This window comes from Eucyclogobius newberryi, unplaced genomic scaffold, assembly GCF_026437365.1.
Source record: "Eucyclogobius newberryi isolate DKJ021-1_F unplaced genomic scaffold, fEucNew1.0.hap1 SCAF_110, whole genome shotgun sequence".
Classification (NCBI taxonomy): Eukaryota; Metazoa; Chordata; class Actinopteri; order Gobiiformes; family Gobiidae; genus Eucyclogobius; species Eucyclogobius newberryi.
Genome location: NW_027315736.1, coordinates 177,501 through 199,170, shown reverse-complemented (window position 1 = coordinate 199,170; position 21,670 = coordinate 177,501). Strand labels below are relative to the sequence as shown.

Here is a 21,670-nt window from a genome sequence, read left to right as displayed (position 1 = left end):
AAGGTGATGGAGGAGGTGATGGAGGACGTGATGGAGGAGGTGACAAAGGAAGTGATGGTGGAGGTGATGGAGGACGTGATGGAGGAGGTGACGGAGGAAGTGACGGAGGAGGTGACGGAGGAGGTGATGGAGGAGGTGATGGAGGAGGTGACGGAGGAGGTGATGGAGGAGGTGATGGAGGAGGTGATGGAGGAGGTGACGGAGGAGGTGATGGAGGAGGTGATGGAGGGGGTGACGGAGGAGGTGATGGAGGAGGTGATGGAGGACGTGATGGAGGAGGTGACGGAGGAGGTGATGGAGGAGGTGATGGAGGAGGAGATGGAGGAGGTGACGGAGGAGGTGATGGAGGAGGTGATGGAGGAGGTGATGGAGGAGGTGATGGAGGAGGTGATGGAGGAGGTGATGGAGGGGGTGACGGAGGAGGTGACGGAGGAGGTGATGGAGGACGTGATGGAGGAGGTGACGGAGGAGGTGATGGAGGAGGTGATGGAGGAGGAGATGGAGGAGGTGACGGAGGAGGTGATGGAGGAGGTGATGGAGGAGGTGATGGAGGAGGTGATGGAGGAGGTGATGGAGGAGGTGACGGAGGAGGTGATGGAGGACGTGATGGAGGAGGTGACAAAGGAGGTGATGGAGGAGGTGACGGAGGAGGTGATGGAGGAGGTGATGGAGGAGGTGATGGAGGAGGTGATGGAGGAGATGATGGAGGGGGTGACGGAGGAGGTGATGGAGGAGGTGATGGAGGACGTGATGGAGGAGGTGACGGAGGAGGTGATGGTGGAGGTGATGGAGGACGTGATGGAGGAGGTGACGGAGGAGGTGATGGAGGAGGTGACGGAGGAGGTGATGGAGGAGGTGATGGAGGACGTGATGGAGGAGGTGACAAAGGAGGTGATGGTGGAGGTGATGGAGGACGTGATGGAGTAGGTGACGGAGGAGGTGACGGAGGAGGTGACGGAGGAGGTGATGGAGGAGGTGACGGTGGAGGTGACGGAGGAGGTGATGGAGGAGGTGATGGAGGAGGTGACGGAGGAGGTGATGGAGGAGGTGATGGAGGAGGTGATGGAGGAGGTGACGGAGGAGGTGATGGAGAAGGTGATGGAGGAGGTGACGGAGGAGGTGATGGTGGAGGTGATGGAGGACGTGATGGAGGAGGTGACGGAGGAGGTGACGGAGGAGGTGACGGAGGAGGTGATGGAGGAGGTGATGGTGGAGGTGATGGAGGAGGTGATGGAGGAGGTGATGGAGGAGGTGATGGAGGAGGTGATGGTGGAGGTGATGGAGGAGGTGATGGAGGAGGTGATGGAGGAGGTGATGGACGAGGTGACGGAGGAGGTGACGGAGGAGGTGACGGAGGAGGTGATGGAGGAGGTGACGGAGGAGGTGACGGAGGAGGTGACGGAGGAGGTGATGGAGGAGGTGATGGAGGAGGTGATGGAGGAGGTGACGGAGGAGGTGATGGAGGAGGTGAAGGAGGACGTGATGGAGGAGGTGACGGAGGAGGTGATGGTGGAGGTGATGGAGGACGTGATGGAGGAGGTGACGGAGGAGGTGACGGAGGAGGTGATGGAGGAGGTGATGGTGGAGGTGATGGAGGAGGTGACGGAGGAGGTGATGGAGGAGGTGACGGAGGAGGTGATGGAGGAGGTGATGGAGGAGGTGATGGAGGACATGATGGAGGAGGTGACGGAGGAGTTGATTGAGGAGGTGATGGAGGAGGTGATGGAGGAGGTGATGGAGGAGGTGACGGAGGAGGTGACGGTGGAGGTGATGGAGGAGGTGATGGAGGAGGTGATGGTGGAGGTGATGGAGGAGGTGACGGAGGAGGTGATGGTGGAGGTGATGGAGGAAGTGACGGAGGAGGTGACGGAGGAGGTGATGGAGGACTTTAACATCTGTCCCAGAGACTTTAAAATCTGTCCAGGGGCTTTAACATCTTTAACATCTGTCCCAGAGACTTTAACATGTGTCTCGAGACTTTAACATGTGTCAAGGGACTTCAACATGTGTCCAGAGACTTTAACATTTGTGCAGAGACTTTAACATCCGTCCCAGAGACTTTAACATCCGTCCCAGAGACTTTAACATCTGTCCCAGAGACTTAAGCATGTGTCCAGAGACTTTAACATCCGTCCCAGAGACTGTAACATCTGTCCCAGAGACTTTAACATCTGTCCCAGAGACTTTAACATCTGTCCCAGAGACTTTAACATCTGTCCAGAGACTTTAACGTCCGTCCAGAGACTGTAACATCTGTCCCAGAGACTTTAACATCTGTCCAGAGACTTTAACGTCCGTCCAGAGACTTTAACATGTGTCCCAGAGACTTTAACATCTGTCCAGAGACTTTAACGTCCGTCCAGAGACTGTAACATCTGTCCCAGAGACTTTAGCATGTGTCCCAGAGACTTTAACATTTGTCCCAGAGACTTTAGCATGTGTCCAGAGACTTTAACATCTGTCCGAGAGACTTTAACATCCGTCCCAGAGACTTTATAATGTGTCCCAGAGACTTTAACATCCGTCCAGAGACTTTAACATGTGTCCAGAGACTTTAACATCTGTCCAGGGACTTTTACATGTGTCCAGAGACTTTAACATGTGTGGGACATGAGTGTGGGACACTGGACATGAAAGTGGGACATGAGAGTGGGACAAACCTGAGTCCTGGAGACTTGTCTCAGAGATGTTGATGATGGAGCGAACCTGGTCCAACATGAACTCTGTCAGAGGCTCGAGCTCCTGAAACACAAAACAAGGACTTTAACATCTGTCCCAGGGACTTTAACATGTGTCCAGAGACTTTAACATGTGTCCAGAGACTTTAACATGTGTCCAGAGACTTTAACATGTGTTCAGAGACTTTAACATGTGTCCAGAGACTTTAACATCTGTCCCAGGGACTTTAACATGTGTCCAGAGACTTTAACATCTGTCCCAGGGACTTTAACATGTGTCCAGAGACTTTAACATCTGTCCAGAGACTTTAACATGTGTCCAGAGACTTTAACATGTGTCCAGGGACTTTAACGTGTGTCCAGAGACTTTAACATGTGTCCAGAGACTTTGACATCTTTAACATCTGTCCAGGGACTTCAACATCCGTCCCAGAGACTTTAACGTCCGTCCAGAGACTGTAACATCCGTCCCAGAGACTTTAACATGTGTCCAGAGACTTTAACATGTGTCCAGAGACTTTAACATGTGTCCAGAGACTTTAACATGTGTCCAGGGACTTTAACATGTGTCCAGAGACTTTAACATGTGTCCAGGGACTTTAGCATGTGTCCAGAGACTTTAACATCTGTCCAGGGACTTTAACATCCGTCCGAGAGACTTTAACATCCGTCCCAGAGACTTTATAATGTGTCCCAGAGACTTTAACATCCATCCAGAGACTTTAACATCCGTCCCAGAGACTTTAACATCCGTCCCAGAGACTTTAACATGCGTCCAGAGACTTTAACATGTGTCCAGAGACTTTAACATGTGTCCAGGGACTTTAACATGTGTTCAGAGACTTTAACATCTTTAACGTCCGTCCAGAGACTCTAACATCTGTCCCAGAGACTTTAACATCTGTCCCAGAGACTTTAACATGTGTCTCGAGACTTTAACATGTGTCCAGAGACTTTAACATTTGTCCAGAGACTTTATCATGTGTCCAGGGACTTTAACATGTGTCCAGAGACTTTAACATGTGTTCAGAGACTTTAACATCCGTCCGAGAGACTTTAACATCTGTCCCAGAGACTTTAACATCTGTCCCAGAGACTTTAGCATGTGTCCAGAGACTTTAACATCCGTCCAGGGACTTTAACATCCGTCCGAGAGACTTTATAATGTGTCCCAGAGACTTTAACATCCGTCCCAGAGACTTTAACATCTGTCCCAGAGACTTTAACATCTGTCCCAGAGACTTTAGCATGTGTCCAGAGACTTTAACATCCGTCCAGGGACTTTAACATCCGTCCGAGAGACTTTAACATCCGTCCGAGAGACTTTATAATGTGTCCCAGAGACTTTAACATCCGTCCCAGAGACTTTAACATCTGTCCCAGAGACTTTAACATCTGTCCCAGAGACTTTAGCATGTGTCCAGAGACTTTAACATCCGTCCAGGGACTTTAACATCCGTCCGAGAGACTTTATAATGTGTCCCAGAGACTTTAACATCCGTCCAGAGACTTTAACATCTGTCCCAGAGACTTTAACATCCGTCCCAGAGACTTTAACATGTGTCCAGAGACTTTATCATCTGTCCAGGGACTTTAACATGTGTCCCAGAGACTTTAACATCAGTCCCAGAGACTTTAGCATGTCTCCAGAGACTTTATCATCTGTCCAGGGACTTTAACATGTGTCCCAGAGACTTTAACATCTGTCCCAGAGACTTTAGCATGTCTCCAGAGACTTTAACATCTGTCCAGGGACTTTAACATCCGTCCGAGAGACTTTAACATCTGTCCCAGAGACTTTAACATCTGTCCCAGAGACTTTAACATCTGTCCCAGAGACTTTAGCATGTCTCCAGAGACTTTAACATCTGTCCCAGAGACTTTAACATCCGTCCATGAAATAGATGAATTCAAATGTTAAAATCCCTCAATGGTTAAAAGGCCCCACGGGGCTCTGAGCCTGTGGTTAACTTCATGGTCCATGGACCATGGACCATGAAGCTGTCTTCATCTCAGGTCCATGGTCCATGGTCCATGGTCCATGGACCATGGACCATGGACCATGGACCATGGACCATGGACCATGAAGCTGTCTTCATCTCAGGTCCATGGCAGAAGAAGACCAGAAGACCAGCTCCATGGTCCAGTGGTTGAAGTGGACACAGCTCCTCTTACGTTCTCTCAGTTCATGAAGATGATACGTTTGGCTAATAAGAAGATAGAAGAGTGAAGACAGGGGTCAGTGCATGAGTCCTGACCATTCAGATGTTATTCAGGTACTCATCAGTGATGAAGAATTGCAGCTGCTAACAATAGGATTGATATGACCTTTACATGGTTGTCATGGTAACAAAGAAGATGGTTCTGGTGAAACTTAGGCAGTGTAAACAAATAGATAAACAGGACAAGCTGTCATCAAGAGCTTCAGTGTCAAGAATGTGTAGGAGAACATGGAGAACATGAAGAACCTGGAGAACCTGGAGAACCTGGAGAACCTGGAGAACATGGAGAACATGGAGAACCTGGAGAACCTGGAGAACCTGGAGAACCTGGAGAACATGGAGAACCTGGAGAACATGGAGAACATGAAGAACATGGAGAACATGGAGAACATGAAGAACATGGAGAACATGGAGAACATGAAGAACATGGAGAACATGAAGAACATGGAGAACATGGAGAACATGGAGAACATGGAGAACATGAAGAACATGAAGAACATGGAGAACATGAAGAACATGGAGAACATGAAGAACCTGGAGAACCTGGAGAACATGGAGAACATGGAGAACATGAAGAACCTGGAGAACCTGGAGAACCTGGAGAACCTGGAGAACATGGAGAACATGGAGAACCTGGAGAACCTGGAGAACCTGGAGAACATGGAGAACATGGAGAACATGGAGAACATGAAGAACATGGAGAACATGGAGAACATGAAGAACATGGAGAACATGGAGAACATGAAGAACATGGAGAACATGAAGAACATGGAGAACATGGAGAACATGGAGAACATGGAGAACATGAAGAACATGAAGAACATGGAGAACATGAAGAACATGGAGAACATGAAGAACATGGAGAACATGGAGAACATGGAGAACATGGAGAACATGAAGAACATGGAGAACATGGAGGACATGAAGAACCTGGAGAACCTGGAGAACATGGAGAACATGGAGGACATGAAGAACCTGGAGAACATGAAGAACATGGAGAACATGGAGAACATGAAGAACATGGAGAACATGGAGAACATGAAGAACATAGAGAACATGGAGAACATGAAGAACATGGAGAACATGGAGAACCTGGAGAACCTGGAGAACATGGACAGTAAGAGGGAGAACCTGGAGAACATGGAGAACCTGGAGAACCTGGAGAACCTGGAGAACATGGACAGTAAGAGGGAGAACCTGGAGAACATGGAGAACCTGGACAGTAAGAGGGAGAACCTGGAGAACCTGGAGAACATGGAGAACCTGGAGAACATGGACAGTAAGAGGGAGAACCTGGAGAACCTGGAGAACATGGACATGAGCACAGACCTGTCCATGGGGGCGGAGCTTGCGTGGGAACTCCCAGGAGAAATAGACGGACTCAGACTCGGACACGGTGCAGTTCAACATGAGAGGATCTCCAGCCCTCAGGACCTGAGCAGAAGACTGAAGCTCCACATGAAGCTCCTCTGGACCTGAGGACACAGGCTGTGTAAGAGAGTGCACCTGCCAATCACCTGCCAATCACCTGTCAATCACCTGCCAATCACCTGTCAATCACCTGCCAATCACCTGTCAATCACCTGCCAATCACCTGTCAATCACCTGTCAATCACCTGCCAATCACCTGTCAATCACCTGCCAATCACCTGTCAATCACCTGCCAATCACCTGCCAATCACCTGCCAATCACCTGTCAATCACCTGCCAATCACCTGTCAATCACCTGCCAATCACCTGTCAATCACCTGTCAATCACCTGCCAATCACCTGTCAATCACCTGCCAATCACCTGTCAATCACCTGCCAATCACCTGTCAATCACCTGCTAACAGTTCTCACAGCTAATACTGTTTTTTATTCAAAAGTAAAATATTATATAATTTAAAAAAAACTTTCTCCCCCTTCAAGCTGGGCTCCTCCCCCAGAAGCACCTGGGCTCCTCCCCCAGAGGCCCTGGGCTCCTCCTCCAGAGCCCCTGGGCTCCTCCCCCAGAGGCACCTGGGCTCCTCCCCCAGAGGCCCCTGGGCTCCTCACCCAGAAGCACCTGGGCTCCTCCCCCAGAGGCCCCTGGGCTCCTCACCCAGAAGCACCTGGGCTCCTCCCCCAGAGCCCCTGGGCTCCTCCTCCAGAGCCCCTGGGCTCCTCCCCCAGAGGCCCCTGGGCTCCTCACCCAGAAGCACCTGGGCTCCTCCCCCAGAGCCCCTGGGCTCCTCCTCCAGAGCCCCTGGGCTCCTCCCCCAGAGGCACCTGGGCTCCTCCCCCAGAGGCCCCTGGGCTCCTCCTCCAGAGGCCCCTGGGCTCCTCCTCCAGAGGCACCTGGGCTCCTCCCCCAGAGGCCCCTGGGCTCCTCCTCCAGAGCCCCTGGGCTCCTCCCCCAGAGGCCCCTGGGCTCCTCCCCCAGAGGCCCCTGGGAGCTTGAGGGTTCTTCAGTATCTTTGCTGTTCCTGCACTTTTCTGGACCGAGATGTTCTGCTCAAGTCATTCCTCCAGTTTGAGGGTCATTCCTCCAGTTTGAGGGTCATTCCTCCAGTTTGAGGGTCATTCCTCCAGTTTGAGGGTCATTCCTCCAGTTTGAGGGTCATTCCTCCAGTTTGAGGGTCATTCCTCCAGTTTGAGGGTCATTCCTACAGTTTGAGGGTCATTCCTACAGTTTGGGGGTCATTCCTACAGTTTGAGGGTCATTCCTACAGTTTGGGGGTCACTCCTCCAGTTTGAGGGTCATTCCTCCAGTTTGAGGGTCATTCCTCCAGTTTGAGGGTCATTCCTCCAGTTTGAGGGTCATTCCTACAGTTTGAGGGTCATTCCTACAGTTTGAGGGTCATTCCTACAGTTTGGGGGTCATTCCTACAGTTTGAGGGTCATTCCTACAGTTTGAGGGTCATTCCTACAGTTTGAGGGTCATTCCTACAGTTTGAGGGTCATTCCTACAGTTTGAGGGTCATTCCTACAGTTTGAGGGTCATTCCTACAGTTTGGGGGTCATTCCTACAGTTTGAGGGTCATTCCTACAGTTTGAGGGTCATTCCTACAGTTTGAGGGTCATTCCTACAGTTTGAGGGTCATTCCTACAGTTTGGGGGTCATTCCTCCAGTTTGGGGGTCATTCCTCCAGTTTGGGGGTCATTCCTACAGTTTGAGGGTCATTCCTACAGTTTGGGGGTCATTCCTACAGTTTGAGGGTCATTCCTACAGTTTGAGGGTCACTCCTCCAGTTTGGGGGTCATTCCTCCAGTTTGAGGGTCATTCCTCCAGTTTGAGGGTCATTCCTACAGTTTGGGGGTCATTCCTCCAGTTTGGGGGTCATTCCTCCAGTTTGGGGGTCATTCCTACAGTTTGAGGGTCATTCCTCCAGTTTGGGGGTCATTCCTACAGTTTGAGGGTCATTCCTACAGTTTGGGGGTCATTCCTACAGTTTGAGGGTCATTCCTACAGTTTGAGGGTCATTCCTCCAGTTTGGGGGTCATTCCTCCAGTTTGGGGGTCATTCCTACAGTTTGAGGGTCATTCCTACAGTTTGAGGGTCATTCCTACAGTTTGAGGGTCATTCCTACAGTTTGGGGGTCATTCCTCCAGTTTGGGGGTCATTCCTCCAGTTTGGGGGTCATTCCTACAGTTTGAGGGTCATTCCTACAGTTTGGGGGTCATTCCTACAGTTTGAGGGTCATTCCTACAGTTTGAGGGTCACTCCTCCAGTTTGGGGGTCATTCCTCCAGTTTGAGGGTCATTCCTCCAGTTTGAGGGTCATTCCTACAGTTTGGGGGTCATTCCTCCAGTTTGGGGGTCATTCCTCCAGTTTGGGGGTCATTCCTACAGTTTGAGGGTCATTCCTCCAGTTTGGGGGTCATTCCTACAGTTTGAGGGTCATTCCTACAGTTTGGGGGTCATTCCTACAGTTTGAGGGTCATTCCTACAGTTTGAGGGTCATTCCTCCAGTTTGGGGGTCATTCCTCCAGTTTGGGGGTCATTCCTACAGTTTGAGGGTCATTCCTCCAGTTTGAGGGTCATTCCTCCAGTTTGAGGGTCATTCCTACAGTTTGAGGGTCATTCCTCCAGTTTGGGGGTCATTCCTCCAGTTTGGGGGTCATTCCTCCAGTTTGGGGGTCATTCCTACAGTTTGAGGGTCATTCCTCCAGTTTGAGGGTCATTCCTCCAGTTTGGGGGTCATTCCTCCAGTTTGAGGGTCATTCCTACAGTTTGAGGGTCACTCCTCCAGTTTGGGGGTCATTCCTCCAGTTTGGGGGTCATTCCTCCAGTTTGAGGGTCATTCCTCCAGTTTGGGGGTCATTCCTACAGTTTGAGGGTCATTCCTCCAGTTTGGGGGTCATTACAGTTTGGGGGTCATTCCTACAGTTTGGGGGTCACTCCTCCAGTTTGGGGGTCACTCCTCCAGTTTGGGGGTCATTCCTCCAGTTTGGGGGTCATTCCTCCAGTTTGGGGGTCACTCCTCCAGTTTGAGGGTCATTCCTCCAGTTTGAGGGTCATTCCTACAGTTTGAGGGTCATTCCCCCAGTTTGGGGGTCATTCCTCCAGTTTGGGGGTCACTCCTCCAGTTTGAGGGTCATTCCTCCAGTTTGGGGGTCACTCCTCCAGTTTGAGGGTCATTCCTCCAGTTTGAGGGTCATTCCTACAGTTTGAGGGTCATTCCTACAGTTTGAGGGTCATTCCTACAGTTTGGGGGTCATTCCTACAGTTTGAGGGTCATTCCTCCAGTTTGAGGGTCATTCCTCCAGTTTGGGGGTCATTCCTCCAGTTTGGGGGTCATTCCTCCAGTTTGGGGGTCATTCCTCCAGTTTGGGGGTCATTCCTACAGTTTGAGGGTCATTCCTCCAGTTTGAGGGTCATTCCTCCAGTTTGGGGGTCATTCCTCCAGTTTGAGGGTCATTCCTACAGTTTGAGGGTCACTCCTCCAGTTTGGGGGTCATTCCTCCAGTTTGGGGGTCATTCCTCCAGTTTGAGGGTCACTCCTCCAGTTTGAGGGTCATTCCTCCAGTTTGAGGGTCATTCCTACAGTTTGAGGGTCATTCCTCCAGTTTGGGGGTCATTCCTCCAGTTTGGGGGTCACTCCTACAGTTTGGGGGTCATTCCTACAGTTTGAGGGTCATTCCTACAGTTTGAGGGTCATTCCTACAGTTTGAGGGTCATTCCTCCAGTTTGAGGGTCATTCCTACAGTTTGAGGGTCACTCCTCCAGTTTTCCATTGGGGTCATCCTACCAGTTTGCGGTCATTCCTACCTTGTCATCCTCCAGTTTTAGGGTCATTCCTACAGTTTGAGGGTCATCCTACTTTGGTCATCCTCAGTTTGGGGTCATTCCATCCAGTTTGGGGTCATTCCTCCAGTTTGGGGGTCATTCCTCAGTTTGGGGGTCATCACAGTTTGGGGGTCATCAGTTGGGGTCATCCAGTTTGGGGTCACTCCCTCCAGTTTGGGGTCACTCCTCCAGTTTGGGGGTCATATCCTCCAGTTTGGGGGTCACTCCTCCAGTTTGGGGTCATTCCTCTCCAGTTTGAGGGTCATTCCTCCAGTTTGAGGGTCACTCCTCCAGTTGGGTCAATCCTCCAGTTTGGGGGGGGTCACTCCTCCAGTTTGGGGGTCACTCCTCCAGTTTGGGGGTTTGGGGGTCATTCCTCCAGTTTGAGGGTCATTCCTCCAGTTTGGGGGTCACTCCTCCAGTTTGGGGGTCATTACAGTTTGGGGGTCATTCCTACAGTTTGGGGGTCACTCCTCCAGTTTGGGGGTCATTCCTCCAGTTTGGGGGTCATTCCTCCAGTTTGGGGGTCACTCCTCCAGTTTGGAGGTCATTCCTCCAGTTTGGGGGTCACTCCTCCAGTTTGGGGGTCATTCCTCCAGTTTGGGGGTCATTCCTCCAGTTTGGGGGTCATTCCTACAGTTTGGCGGTCATTCCTCCAGTTTGAGGGTCACTCCTCCAGTTTGAGGGTCATTCCTCCAGTTTGGGGGTCATTCCTCCAGTTTGGGGGTCACTCCTACAGTTTGGGGGTCATTCCTCCAGTTTGGGGGTCATTCCTCCAGTTTGGGGGTCATTCCTACAGTTTGAGGGTCATTCCTACAGTTTGAGGGTCATTCCTACAGTTTGAGGGTCATTCCTCCAGTTTGAGGGTCATTCCTACAGTTTGAGGGTCATTCCTACAGTTTGAGGGTCATTCCTCCAGTTTGGGGGTCATTCCTCCAGTTTGGCGGTCATTCCTCCAGTTTGAGGGTCACTCCTCCAGTTTGGGGGTCATTCCTCCAGTTTGGGGGTCACTCCTCCAGTTTGGGGGTCACTCCTCCAGTTTGGGGGTTTGGGGGTCATTCCTCCAGTTTGAGGGTCATTCCTCCAGTTTGGGGGTCACTCCTCCAGTTTGGGGGTCATTACAGTTTGGGGGTCATTCCTACAGTTTGGGGGTCACTCCTCCAGTTTGGGGGTCACTCCTCCAGTTTGGGGGTCATTCCTCCAGTTTGGGGGTCATTCCTCCAGTTTGGGGGTCACTCCTCCAGTTTGGAGGTCATTCCTCCAGTTTGGGGGTCACTCCTCCAGTTTGGGGGTCATTCCTCCAGTTTGGGGGTCATTCCTCCAGTTTGGGGGTCATTCCTACAGTTTGGCGGTCATTCCTCCAGTTTGAGGGTCACTCCTCCAGTTTGAGGGTCATTCCTCCAGTTTGGGGGTCATTCCTCCAGTTTGGGGGTCACTCCTACAGTTTGGGGGTCATTCCTACAGTTTGAGGGTCATTCCTACAGTTTGAGGGTCATTCCTACAGTTTGAGGGTCATTCCTCCAGTTTGAGGGTCATTCCTCCAGTTTGGGGGTCATTCCTCCAGTTTGAGGGTCATTCCTCCAGTTTGGGGGTCATTCCTCCAGTTTGGGGGTCACTCCTCCAGTTTGGGGGTCATTACAGTTTGGGGGTCATTCCTACAGTTTGGGGGTCACTCCTCCAGTTTGGGGGTCACTCCTCCAGTTTGAGGGTCATTCCTCCAGTTTGAGGGTCATTCCTCCAGTTTGAGGGTCATTCCTACAGTTTGAGGGTCATTCCTACAGTTTGAGGGTCATTCCTACAGTTTGGGGGTCATTCCTACAGTTTGAGGGTCATTCCTACAGTTTGGGGGTCACTCCTCCAGTTTGAGGGTCACTCCTCCAGTTTGAGGGTCATTCCTCCAGTTTGAGGGTCATTCCTACAGTTTGAGGGTCATTCCTACAGTTTGGGGGTCATTCCTACAGTTTGAGGGTCATTCCTACAGTTTGGGGGTCACTCCTCCAGTTTGAGGGTCATTCCTCCAGTTTGAGGGTCATTCCTCCAGTTTGAGGGTCATTCCTCCAGTTTGAGGGTCATTCCTACAGTTTGAGGGTCATTCCTACAGTTTGAGGGTCATTCCTACAGTTTGGGGGTCATTCCTACAGTTTGAGGGTCATTCCTACAGTTTGAGGGTCATTCCTACAGTTTGAGGGTCATTCCTACAGTTTGAGGGTCATTCCTACAGTTTGAGGGTCATTCCTACAGTTTGAGGGTCATTCCTACAGTTTGGGGGTCATTCCTCCAGTTTGGGGGTCATTCCTCCAGTTTGAGGGTCATTCCTCCAGTTTGAGGGTCATTCCTCCAGTTTGAGGGTCATTCCTCCAGTTTGAGGGTCATTCCTACAGTTTGAGGGTCATTCCTACAGTTTGAGGGTCATTCCTACAGTTTGGGGGTCATTCCTACAGTTTGAGGGTCATTCCTACAGTTTGGGGGTCATTCCTACAGTTTGAGGGTCATTCCTACAGTTTGAGGGTCATTCCTACAGTTTGAGGGTCATTCCTACAGTTTGAGGGTCATTCCTACAGTTTGGGGGTCATTCCTCCAGTTTGGGGGTCATTCCTCCAGTTTGGGGGTCATTCCTACAGTTTGAGGGTCATTCCTACAGTTTGGGGGTCATTCCTACAGTTTGAGGGTCATTCCTACAGTTTGAGGGTCACTCCTCCAGTTTGGGGGTCATTCCTCCAGTTTGAGGGTCATTCCTCCAGTTTGAGGGTCATTCCTACAGTTTGGGGGTCATTCCTCCAGTTTGGGGGTCATTCCTCCAGTTTGGGGGTCATTCCTACAGTTTGAGGGTCATTCCTCCAGTTTGGGGGTCATTCCTACAGTTTGAGGGTCATTCCTACAGTTTGGGGGTCATTCCTACAGTTTGAGGGTCATTCCTACAGTTTGAGGGTCATTCCTCCAGTTTGGGGGTCATTCCTCCAGTTTGGGGGTCATTCCTACAGTTTGAGGGTCATTCCTCCAGTTTGAGGGTCATTCCTCCAGTTTGAGGGTCATTCCTACAGTTTGAGGGTCATTCCTCCAGTTTGGGGGTCATTCCTCCAGTTTGGGGGTCATTCCTCCAGTTTGGGGGTCATTCCTACAGTTTGAGGGTCATTCCTCCAGTTTGAGGGTCATTCCTCCAGTTTGGGGGTCATTCCTCCAGTTTGAGGGTCATTCCTACAGTTTGAGGGTCACTCCTCCAGTTTGGGGGTCATTCCTCCAGTTTGGGGGTCATTCCTCCAGTTTGAGGGTCATTCCTCCAGTTTGGGGGTCATTCCTACAGTTTGAGGGTCATTCCTCCAGTTTGGGGGTCATTACAGTTTGGGGGTCATTCCTACAGTTTGGGGGTCACTCCTCCAGTTTGGGGGTCACTCCTCCAGTTTGGGGGTCATTCCTCCAGTTTGGGGGTCATTCCTCCAGTTTGGGGGTCACTCCTCCAGTTTGAGGGTCATTCCTACAGTTTGAGGGTCATTCCTCCAGTTTGAGGGTCATTCCTACAGTTTGAGGGTCATTCCTACAGTTTGAGGGTCATTCCTACAGTTTGGGGGTCATTCCTACAGTTTGAGGGTCATTCCTCCAGTTTGAGGGTCACTCCTCCAGTTTGAGGGTCATTCCTCCAGTTTGAGGGTCATTCCTCCAGTTTGGGGGTCATTCCTCCAGTTTGGGGGTCATTCCTACAGTTTGAGGGTCATTCCTCCAGTTTGAGGGTCATTCCTCCAGTTTGGGGGTCATTCCTCCAGTTTGAGGGTCATTCCTACAGTTTGAGGGTCACTCCTCCAGTTTGGGGGTCATTCCTCCAGTTTGGGGGTCATTCCTCCAGTTTGAGGGTCACTCCTCCAGTTTGAGGGTCATTCCTCCAGTTTGAGGGTCATTCCTACAGTTTGAGGGTCATTCCTCCAGTTTGGGGGTCATTCCTCCAGTTTGGGGGTCACTCCTACAGTTTGGGGGTCATTCCTACAGTTTGAGGGTCATTCCTACAGTTTGAGGGTCATTCCTACAGTTTGAGGGTCATTCCTCCAGTTTGAGGGTCATTCCTACAGTTTGAGGGTCACTCCTCCAGTTTGGGGGTCACTCCTCCAGTTTGGGGGTCATTCCTACAGTTTGAGGGTCATTCCTACAGTTTGAGGGTCATTCCTCCAGTTTGAGGGTCATTCCTCCAGTTTGAGGGTCATTCCTCCAGTTTGGGGGTCATTCCTCCAGTTTGGGGGTCACTCCTCCAGTTTGGGGGTCATTACAGTTTGGGGGTCATTCCTACAGTTTGGGGGTCACTCCTCCAGTTTGGGGGTCACTCCTCCAGTTTGGGGGTCATTCCTCCAGTTTGGGGGTCATTCCTCCAGTTTGGGGGTCACTCCTCCAGTTTGGGGGTCATTCCTCCAGTTTGAGGGTCATTCCTCCAGTTTGAGGGTCACTCCTCCAGTTTGGGGGTCATTCCTCCAGTTTGGGGGTCACTCCTCCAGTTTGGGGGTCACTCCTCCAGTTTGGGGGTTTGGGGGTCATTCCTCCAGTTTGAGGGTCATTCCTCCAGTTTGGGGGTCACTCCTCCAGTTTGGGGGTCATTACAGTTTGGGGGTCATTCCTACAGTTTGGGGGTCACTCCTCCAGTTTGGGGGTCATTCCTCCAGTTTGGGGGTCATTCCTCCAGTTTGGGGGTCACTCCTCCAGTTTGGAGGTCATTCCTCCAGTTTGGGGGTCACTCCTCCAGTTTGGGGGTCATTCCTCCAGTTTGGGGGTCATTCCTCCAGTTTGGGGGTCATTCCTACAGTTTGGCGGTCATTCCTCCAGTTTGAGGGTCACTCCTCCAGTTTGAGGGTCATTCCTCCAGTTTGGGGGTCATTCCTCCAGTTTGGGGGTCACTCCTACAGTTTGGGGGTCATTCCTCCAGTTTGGGGGTCATTCCTCCAGTTTGGGGGTCATTCCTACAGTTTGAGGGTCATTCCTACAGTTTGAGGGTCATTCCTCCAGTTTGAGGGTCACTCCTCCAGTTTGGGGGTCATTCCTCCAGTTTGGGGGTCACTCCTCCAGTTTGGGGGTCACTCCTCCAGTTTGGGGGTTTGGGGGTCATTCCTCCAGTTTGAGGGTCATTCCTCCAGTTTGGGGGTCACTCCTCCAGTTTGGGGGTCATTACAGTTTGGGGGTCATTCCTACAGTTTGGGGGTCACTCCTCCAGTTTGGGGGTCACTCCTCCAGTTTGGGGGTCATTCCTCCAGTTTGGGGGTCATTCCTCCAGTTTGGGGGTCACTCCTCCAGTTTGGAGGTCATTCCTCCAGTTTGGGGGTCACTCCTCCAGTTTGGGGGTCATTCCTCCAGTTTGGGGGTCATTCCTCCAGTTTGGGGGTCATTCCTACAGTTTGGCGGTCATTCCTCCAGTTTGAGGGTCACTCCTCCAGTTTGAGGGTCATTCCTCCAGTTTGGGGGTCATTCCTCCAGTTTGGGGGTCACTCCTACAGTTTGGGGGTCATTCCTACAGTTTGAGGGTCATTCCTACAGTTTGAGGGTCATTCCTACAGTTTGAGGGTCATTCCTCCAGTTTGAGGGTCATTCCTCCAGTTTGGGGGTCATTCCTCCAGTTTGAGGGTCATTCCTCCAGTTTGGGGGTCATTCCTCCAGTTTGGGGGTCACTCCTCCAGTTTGGGGGTCATTACAGTTTGGGGGTCATTCCTACAGTTTGGGGGTCACTCCTCCAGTTTGGGGGTCACTCCTCCAGTTTGGGGGTCATTCCTCCAGTTTGGGGGTCATTCCTCCGGTTTGGGGGTCACTCCTCCAGTTTGGAGGTCATTCCTCCAGTTTGGGGGTCACTCCTCCAGTTTGGGGGTCATTCCTCCAGTTTGAGGGTCACTCCTCCAGTTTGGGGGTCATTCCTCCAGTTTGGGGGTCACTCCTCCAGTTTGGGGGTCACTCCTCCAGTTTGGGGGTTTGGGGGTCATTCCTCCAGTTTGAGGGTCATTCCTCCAGTTTGGGGGTCACTCCTCCAGTTTGGGGGTCATTACAGTTTGGGGGTCATTCCTACAGTTTGGGGGTCACTCCTCCAGTTTGGGGGTCACTCCTCCAGTTTGGGGGTCATTCCTCCAGTTTGGGGGTCATTCCTCCAGTTTGAGGGTCATTCCTCCAGTTTGGGGGTCACTCCTCCAGTTTGGGGGTCATTCCTCCAGTTTGGGGGTCATTCCTCCAGTTTGGGGGTCACTCCTACAGTTTGGGGGTCATTCCTACAGTTTGAGGGTCATTCCTACAGTTTGGCGGTCATTCCTCCAGTTTGAGGGTCACTCCTCCAGTTTGGGGGTCATTCCTCCAGTTTGGGGGTCACTCCTCCAGTTTGGGGGTCACTCCTCCAGTTTGGGGGTTTGGGGGTCATTCCTCCAGTTTGAGGGTCATTCCTCCAGTTTGGGGGTCATTCCTCCAGTTTGGGGGTCATTCCTACAGTTTGGGGGTCATTCCTCCAGTTTGGGGGTCATTCCTACAGTTTGGGGGTCATTCCTACAGTTTGGGGGTCATTCCTCCAGGCTTTCTCCAGCTCATTGGGATTTCTCTAGTTTCTCATGTTCCTTTTTCCGGACAGAGGATGGTGTAGTGGTTAAGTCTCAGCACACATGCACCTAGTGCCGCCGTGTCATGAGTGTAGCTCCACCTTCTCTCTAGCTCCTCCTTCTCTCTAGCTCGTCCTTCTCTCTAGCTCGTCCTTCTCTCTAGCTCCTCCTTCTCTCAAGCTCCTCCTTCTCTCTAGCTCCTCCTTCTCTCTAGCTCCTCCTTCTCTTTCATCCCTCCTTCATGTCTGTCCTGTCTAAGGGGTGTGGCAGGGCTGTGCTTGGTCCCCCCTGTTGTTTGGTTTGTACTTGGAACCATTGGCATAATATCTTAGAGTCTCAGTTGACGGGACAGAGTGGGACAGAGCGGGACAGAGCGGGACAGAGCGGGACAGAACGGGACAGAGCGGGACAGAACGGGACAGAGCGGGACAGAACGGGACAGAGCGGGACAGAGCGGGACAGAGCGGGACAGAGCGGGACAGAACGGGACAGAGCGGGACAGAACGGGACAGAGCGGGACAGAACGGGACAGAGCGGGACAGAACGGGACAGAGCGGGACAGAACGGGACAGAGCGGGACAGAGCGGGACAAAGCGGGACAGAGCGGGACAGAGCGGGACAGAGCGGGACAGAACGGGACAGAGCGGGACAGAGCGGGACAAAGCGGGACAGAGCGGGACAGAACGGGACAGAACGGGACAGAACGGGCCAGAACGGGACAGAGTGGGACAGAGCGGGACAAAGCGGGACAGAACGGGACAGAACGGGCCAGAACGGGACAGAACGGGACAGAGCGGGACAGAGCGGGACAAAGCGGGACAGAGCGGGACAGAGCGGGACAGAGCGGGACAGAACGGGACAGAGCGGGACAGAGCGGGACAAAGCGGGACAGAGCGGGACAGAACGGGACAGAACGGGCCAGAGCGGGACAGAGCGGGACAAAGCGGGACAGAGCGGGACAGAACGGGCCAGAACGGGACAGAGAGGGACAGAGCGGGACAGAGTGGGACAGAGTGGGACACTGCAGTTTGGGTGTTTGGAGCAGCGCCCCGGGACACGGCGGCGCATGAACCGCTCATGTTTCCCGTGTGGTCTTGGCGTGTTTTAGAACATTGTTGTGATGTCATTGGCTCCTCCTTTTCCTGTAATTGGCTCCTCCTTTTCCTGTCATGAAGAACTCTAATGTTTCTCTTCCTTCAAAGTCAAACCTACAGAACGTCTTTAATTTACCAGAGTCTTAAAGCTTCTGTAACGTCCCTGTTTTCGGGACATGTCGTTGTTAATGATCACATGATAATGTGGGCGTGTCCCTCATTGGTCCAGGTGTGTTCCATAGTAGAAAAAGCTTCAGTTGTTTCATCTGGACTCAGTTTGAAAAAATAGACGTTTCGACTTCATCCAAGAGTCATTGTCAATGAGAGAATTTAGATCGAGAACTCTGATATTTATACTGTTCTGTGGTAAGCCCCGCCCATTGGGCGGAGCCTCCTGAAGAGGAAAGAGTAGGAACAACAAAATGACTGAATCGGAGGCTGCAGACCTGAGGTTACGTGTCACAGCGACCCTGAAGAGTGCCAAACCACCGCCTTCAAATATCACATCTGAAGAGGGAAAAGCACTTTCAGCACTGGAAAAAGATCATAGCATCAACATCCTCCAGCAGACAGGGGGCGCTGCACTGTGATTCTGAACGCAGCTGATTACGAAGCCAAAGTCCACACCCTCCGCGAGGACACGACCACATACGAGCGCTTGAAAAGAGATCCGACCAGTGGCTACAAGAAGAAAGTGATAGACTGTTTACAAAGGCTGGAAAAAGAGGAAGCGATAGACCGGCCTCTGTATTACAGACTGTATCCTGGTGAAGCCATGCCTTGCATTTATGGCCTTCCAAAAATACACAAAAAGGAGGTTCCACTCAGACCCATAGTGTGCAGCACAGATTCCATCACCTACAATGTGGCCAAGCATTTAACAACTATATTGGCTCCGCTTGTGGGGAATTCGGAACATCATGTGGAAAACACACACAACTTTGTGGATAAAGTGAAACATCTCCAACTGGACCCAGATGACCTCATGGTTTCATATGATGTTGTGTCCCTGTTCACCTGCATCTGACCTCTGACCTCTGATGCAGTAGCAGCAGTGAGGATCAGACTGCAGGAAGACACCACCCTACAGGAAAGGACCAAACTGACACCTGAACACATATGTAAACTGTTGGACATCTGTCTGAACACCACTTACTTTCAATTCCGGGGACAATTTTACAGACAGATTCATGGCTGTGCCATGGGCTCGCCCGTCTCTCCCATAGTGGCCAACCTGTACATGGAGCACTTTGAGAAGAAGGCACTGTCCTCATTCCCAGGCATAGCCCCAAAACTGTGGCTCCGCTATGTCGATGATACTTTTGTAACAATCAAGAAACAAGAGCTGGAAACCTTCTCTGATCACATCAATGCTGTGGACCCACATATCAGGTTTACAAGAGAAGACGCTAAGGAGAATCGCTTGGCCTTTCTTGATTGTTCCACGATCAGAGGACGGGAAACTCCAAATAGAAGTATATAGGAAACCTACACCAGCTCAGAGGACAAGGTGTGTCCACCAGCTCAGAGGACAAGAGGTGTCCACCAGCTCAGAGGACAAGAGGTGTCCACCAGCTCAGAGGGCAAGAGGTGTCCACCAGCTCAGAGGACAAGAGGTGTCCACCAGCTCAGAGGGCAAGAGGTGTCCACCAGCTCAGAGGACAAGAGGTGTCCACCAGCTCAGAGGGCAAGAGGTGTCCACCAGCTCAGAGGACAAGAGGTGTCCACCAGCTCAGAGGACAAGAGGTGTCCACCAGCTCAGAGGGCAAGAGGTGTCCACCAGCTCAGAGGACAAGAGGTGTCCACCAGCTCAGAGGGCAAGAGGTGTCCACCAGCTCAGAGGACAAGAGGTGTCCACCAGCTCAGAGGACAAGAGGTGTCCACCAGCTCAGAGGACAAGAGGTGTCCACCAGCTCAGAGGACAAGGTGTGTCCACCAGCTCAGAGGACAAGAGGTGTCCACCAGCTCAGAGGACAAGAGGTGTCCACCAGCTCAGAGGACAAGAGGTGTCCACCAGCTCAGAGGACAAGGTGTGTCCACCAGCTCAGAGGACAAGAGGTGTCCACCAGCTCAGAGGACAAGAGGTGTCCACCAGCTCAGAGGACAAGAGGTGTCCACCAGCTCAGAGGACAAGGTGTGTCCACCAGCTCAGAGGACAAGAGGTGTCCACCAGCTCAGAGGACAAGAGGTGTCCACCAGCTCAGAGGACAAGGTGTGTCCACCAGCTCAGAGGACAAGAGGTGTCCACCAGCTCAGAGGACAAGAGGTGTCCACCAGCTCAGAGGACAAGAGGTGTCCACCAGCTCAGAGGACAAGGTGTGTCCACCAGCTCAGAGGACAAGAGGTGTCCACCAGCTCAGAGGACAAGAGGTGTCCACCAGCTCAGAGGACAAGAGGTGTCCACCAGCTCAGAGGACAAGGTGTGTCCACCAGCTCAGAGGACAAGAGGTGTCCACCAGCTCAGAGGACAAGGTGTGTCCACCAGCTCAGAGGACAAGAGGTGTCCACCAGCTCAGAGGACAAGAGGTGTCCACCAGCTCAGAGGACAAGGTGTGTCCACCAGCTCAGAGGACAAGAGGTGTCCACCAGCTCAGAGGACAAGGTGTGTCCACCAGCTCAGAGGACAAGAGGTGTCCACCAGCTCAGAGGACAAGGTGTGTCCACCAGCTCAGAGGACAAGAGGTGTCCACCAGCTCAGAGGACAAGAGGTGTCCACCAGCTCAGAGGACAAGAGGTGTCCACCAGCTCAGAGGACAAGAGGTGTCCACCAGCTCAGAGGACAAGAGGTGTCCACCAGCTCAGAGGACAAGAGGTGTCCACCAGCTCAGAGGACAAGAGGTGTCCACCAGCTCAGAGGACAAGAGGTGCCCACCAGCTCAGAGGACAAGAGGTGTCCACCAGCTCAGAGGACAAGAGGTGTCCACCAGCTCAGAGGACAAGAGGTGTCCACCAGCTCAGAGGACAAGAGGTGTCCACCAGCTCAGAGGACAAGAGGTGTCCACCAGCTCAGAGGACAAGAGGTGTCCACCAGCTCAGAGGACAAGAGGTGTCCACCAGCTCAGAGGCCTGTGGTTACCCCGCTTGGGCTCTCAACAGAGTGAAGAGAACCAAGAAGCAGGACAAAAGGGAAACTGAACAGAGAAGGAAGGGTGTTTCTATCCCTTATGTGTCTGGCCTGTCGGAAAAACTGCAGAGAATTTTTAGACAACACGAAGTCCCTGTTTATTTTAAACCAGGAAACACTTTAAGACAAAAACTGGTTCACCCTAAGGACAAGTTGCCGACTCAAAAACAGAGCAATGTAGTTTATTCGATCCAATGCAGTGAAGAAAGTTGTAAAGAACGTTACATAGGTGAGACAAAACAGCCTCTACACAAGAGGCTTTATCAGCACAGAAGAAATACTAGTTCAGGACCTCAGAGCGCCGTGCATCTCCATCTTGAAGCCTCTAATCACTCGTTTGAAGACGGTGAGGTGAAGGTTTTAAGCAGGAGAAAAGATGGTTTGAAAGAGGAGTCAAGGAAGCTATTTTTGTTAAAAAAGAAAGACCTTCTTTAAACAGAAATGGAGGGCTTAGGTTTAATCTTCCTGTTATTTATAATGGGATTCTGAACCCCTGGAAAGGTAAAGGACATTCAGATGCTAATCAGGTACTCAGGGTGGTTGAGCCAGGGTCTCACAAAGACAAAGAGGATTCTAATAGTCCATTAAGATTCTGAATAGGCTCGGTAGATACAAGGGGGAGTTTCTGTTGAAACAAACAACTCTTTCTACTTCAGGAAGGCTCCTCCCAATGGGCGGGGCTTACCACAGAACAGTATTAATATCGGAGTTCTCGACCTAAATTCTGTTATTGACAATGACTCTTGGATGAAGTCGAAACGTC

At 51.7% G+C, this 21,670-nt stretch overlaps 1 protein-coding gene across 1 annotated transcript in view; it reads right to left on the bottom strand.

Moving 5' to 3' along the window:
* Positions 1-21,670, bottom strand: part of LOC140355543 (platelet-derived growth factor receptor beta-like) — a 203,523-nt gene that overhangs the window by 81,664 nt on the left and 100,189 nt on the right. Inside the window, exons 6-7 of the mRNA XM_072440166.1 lie at positions 6,230-6,375; positions 2,661-2,742 (exon numbers count right to left, since the gene is read on the bottom strand). Coding sequence (XP_072296267.1) covers positions 2,661-2,742; positions 6,230-6,375 — 228 coding nt within the window. The remainder of the gene's footprint in view (positions 1-2,660; positions 2,743-6,229; positions 6,376-21,670) is intronic.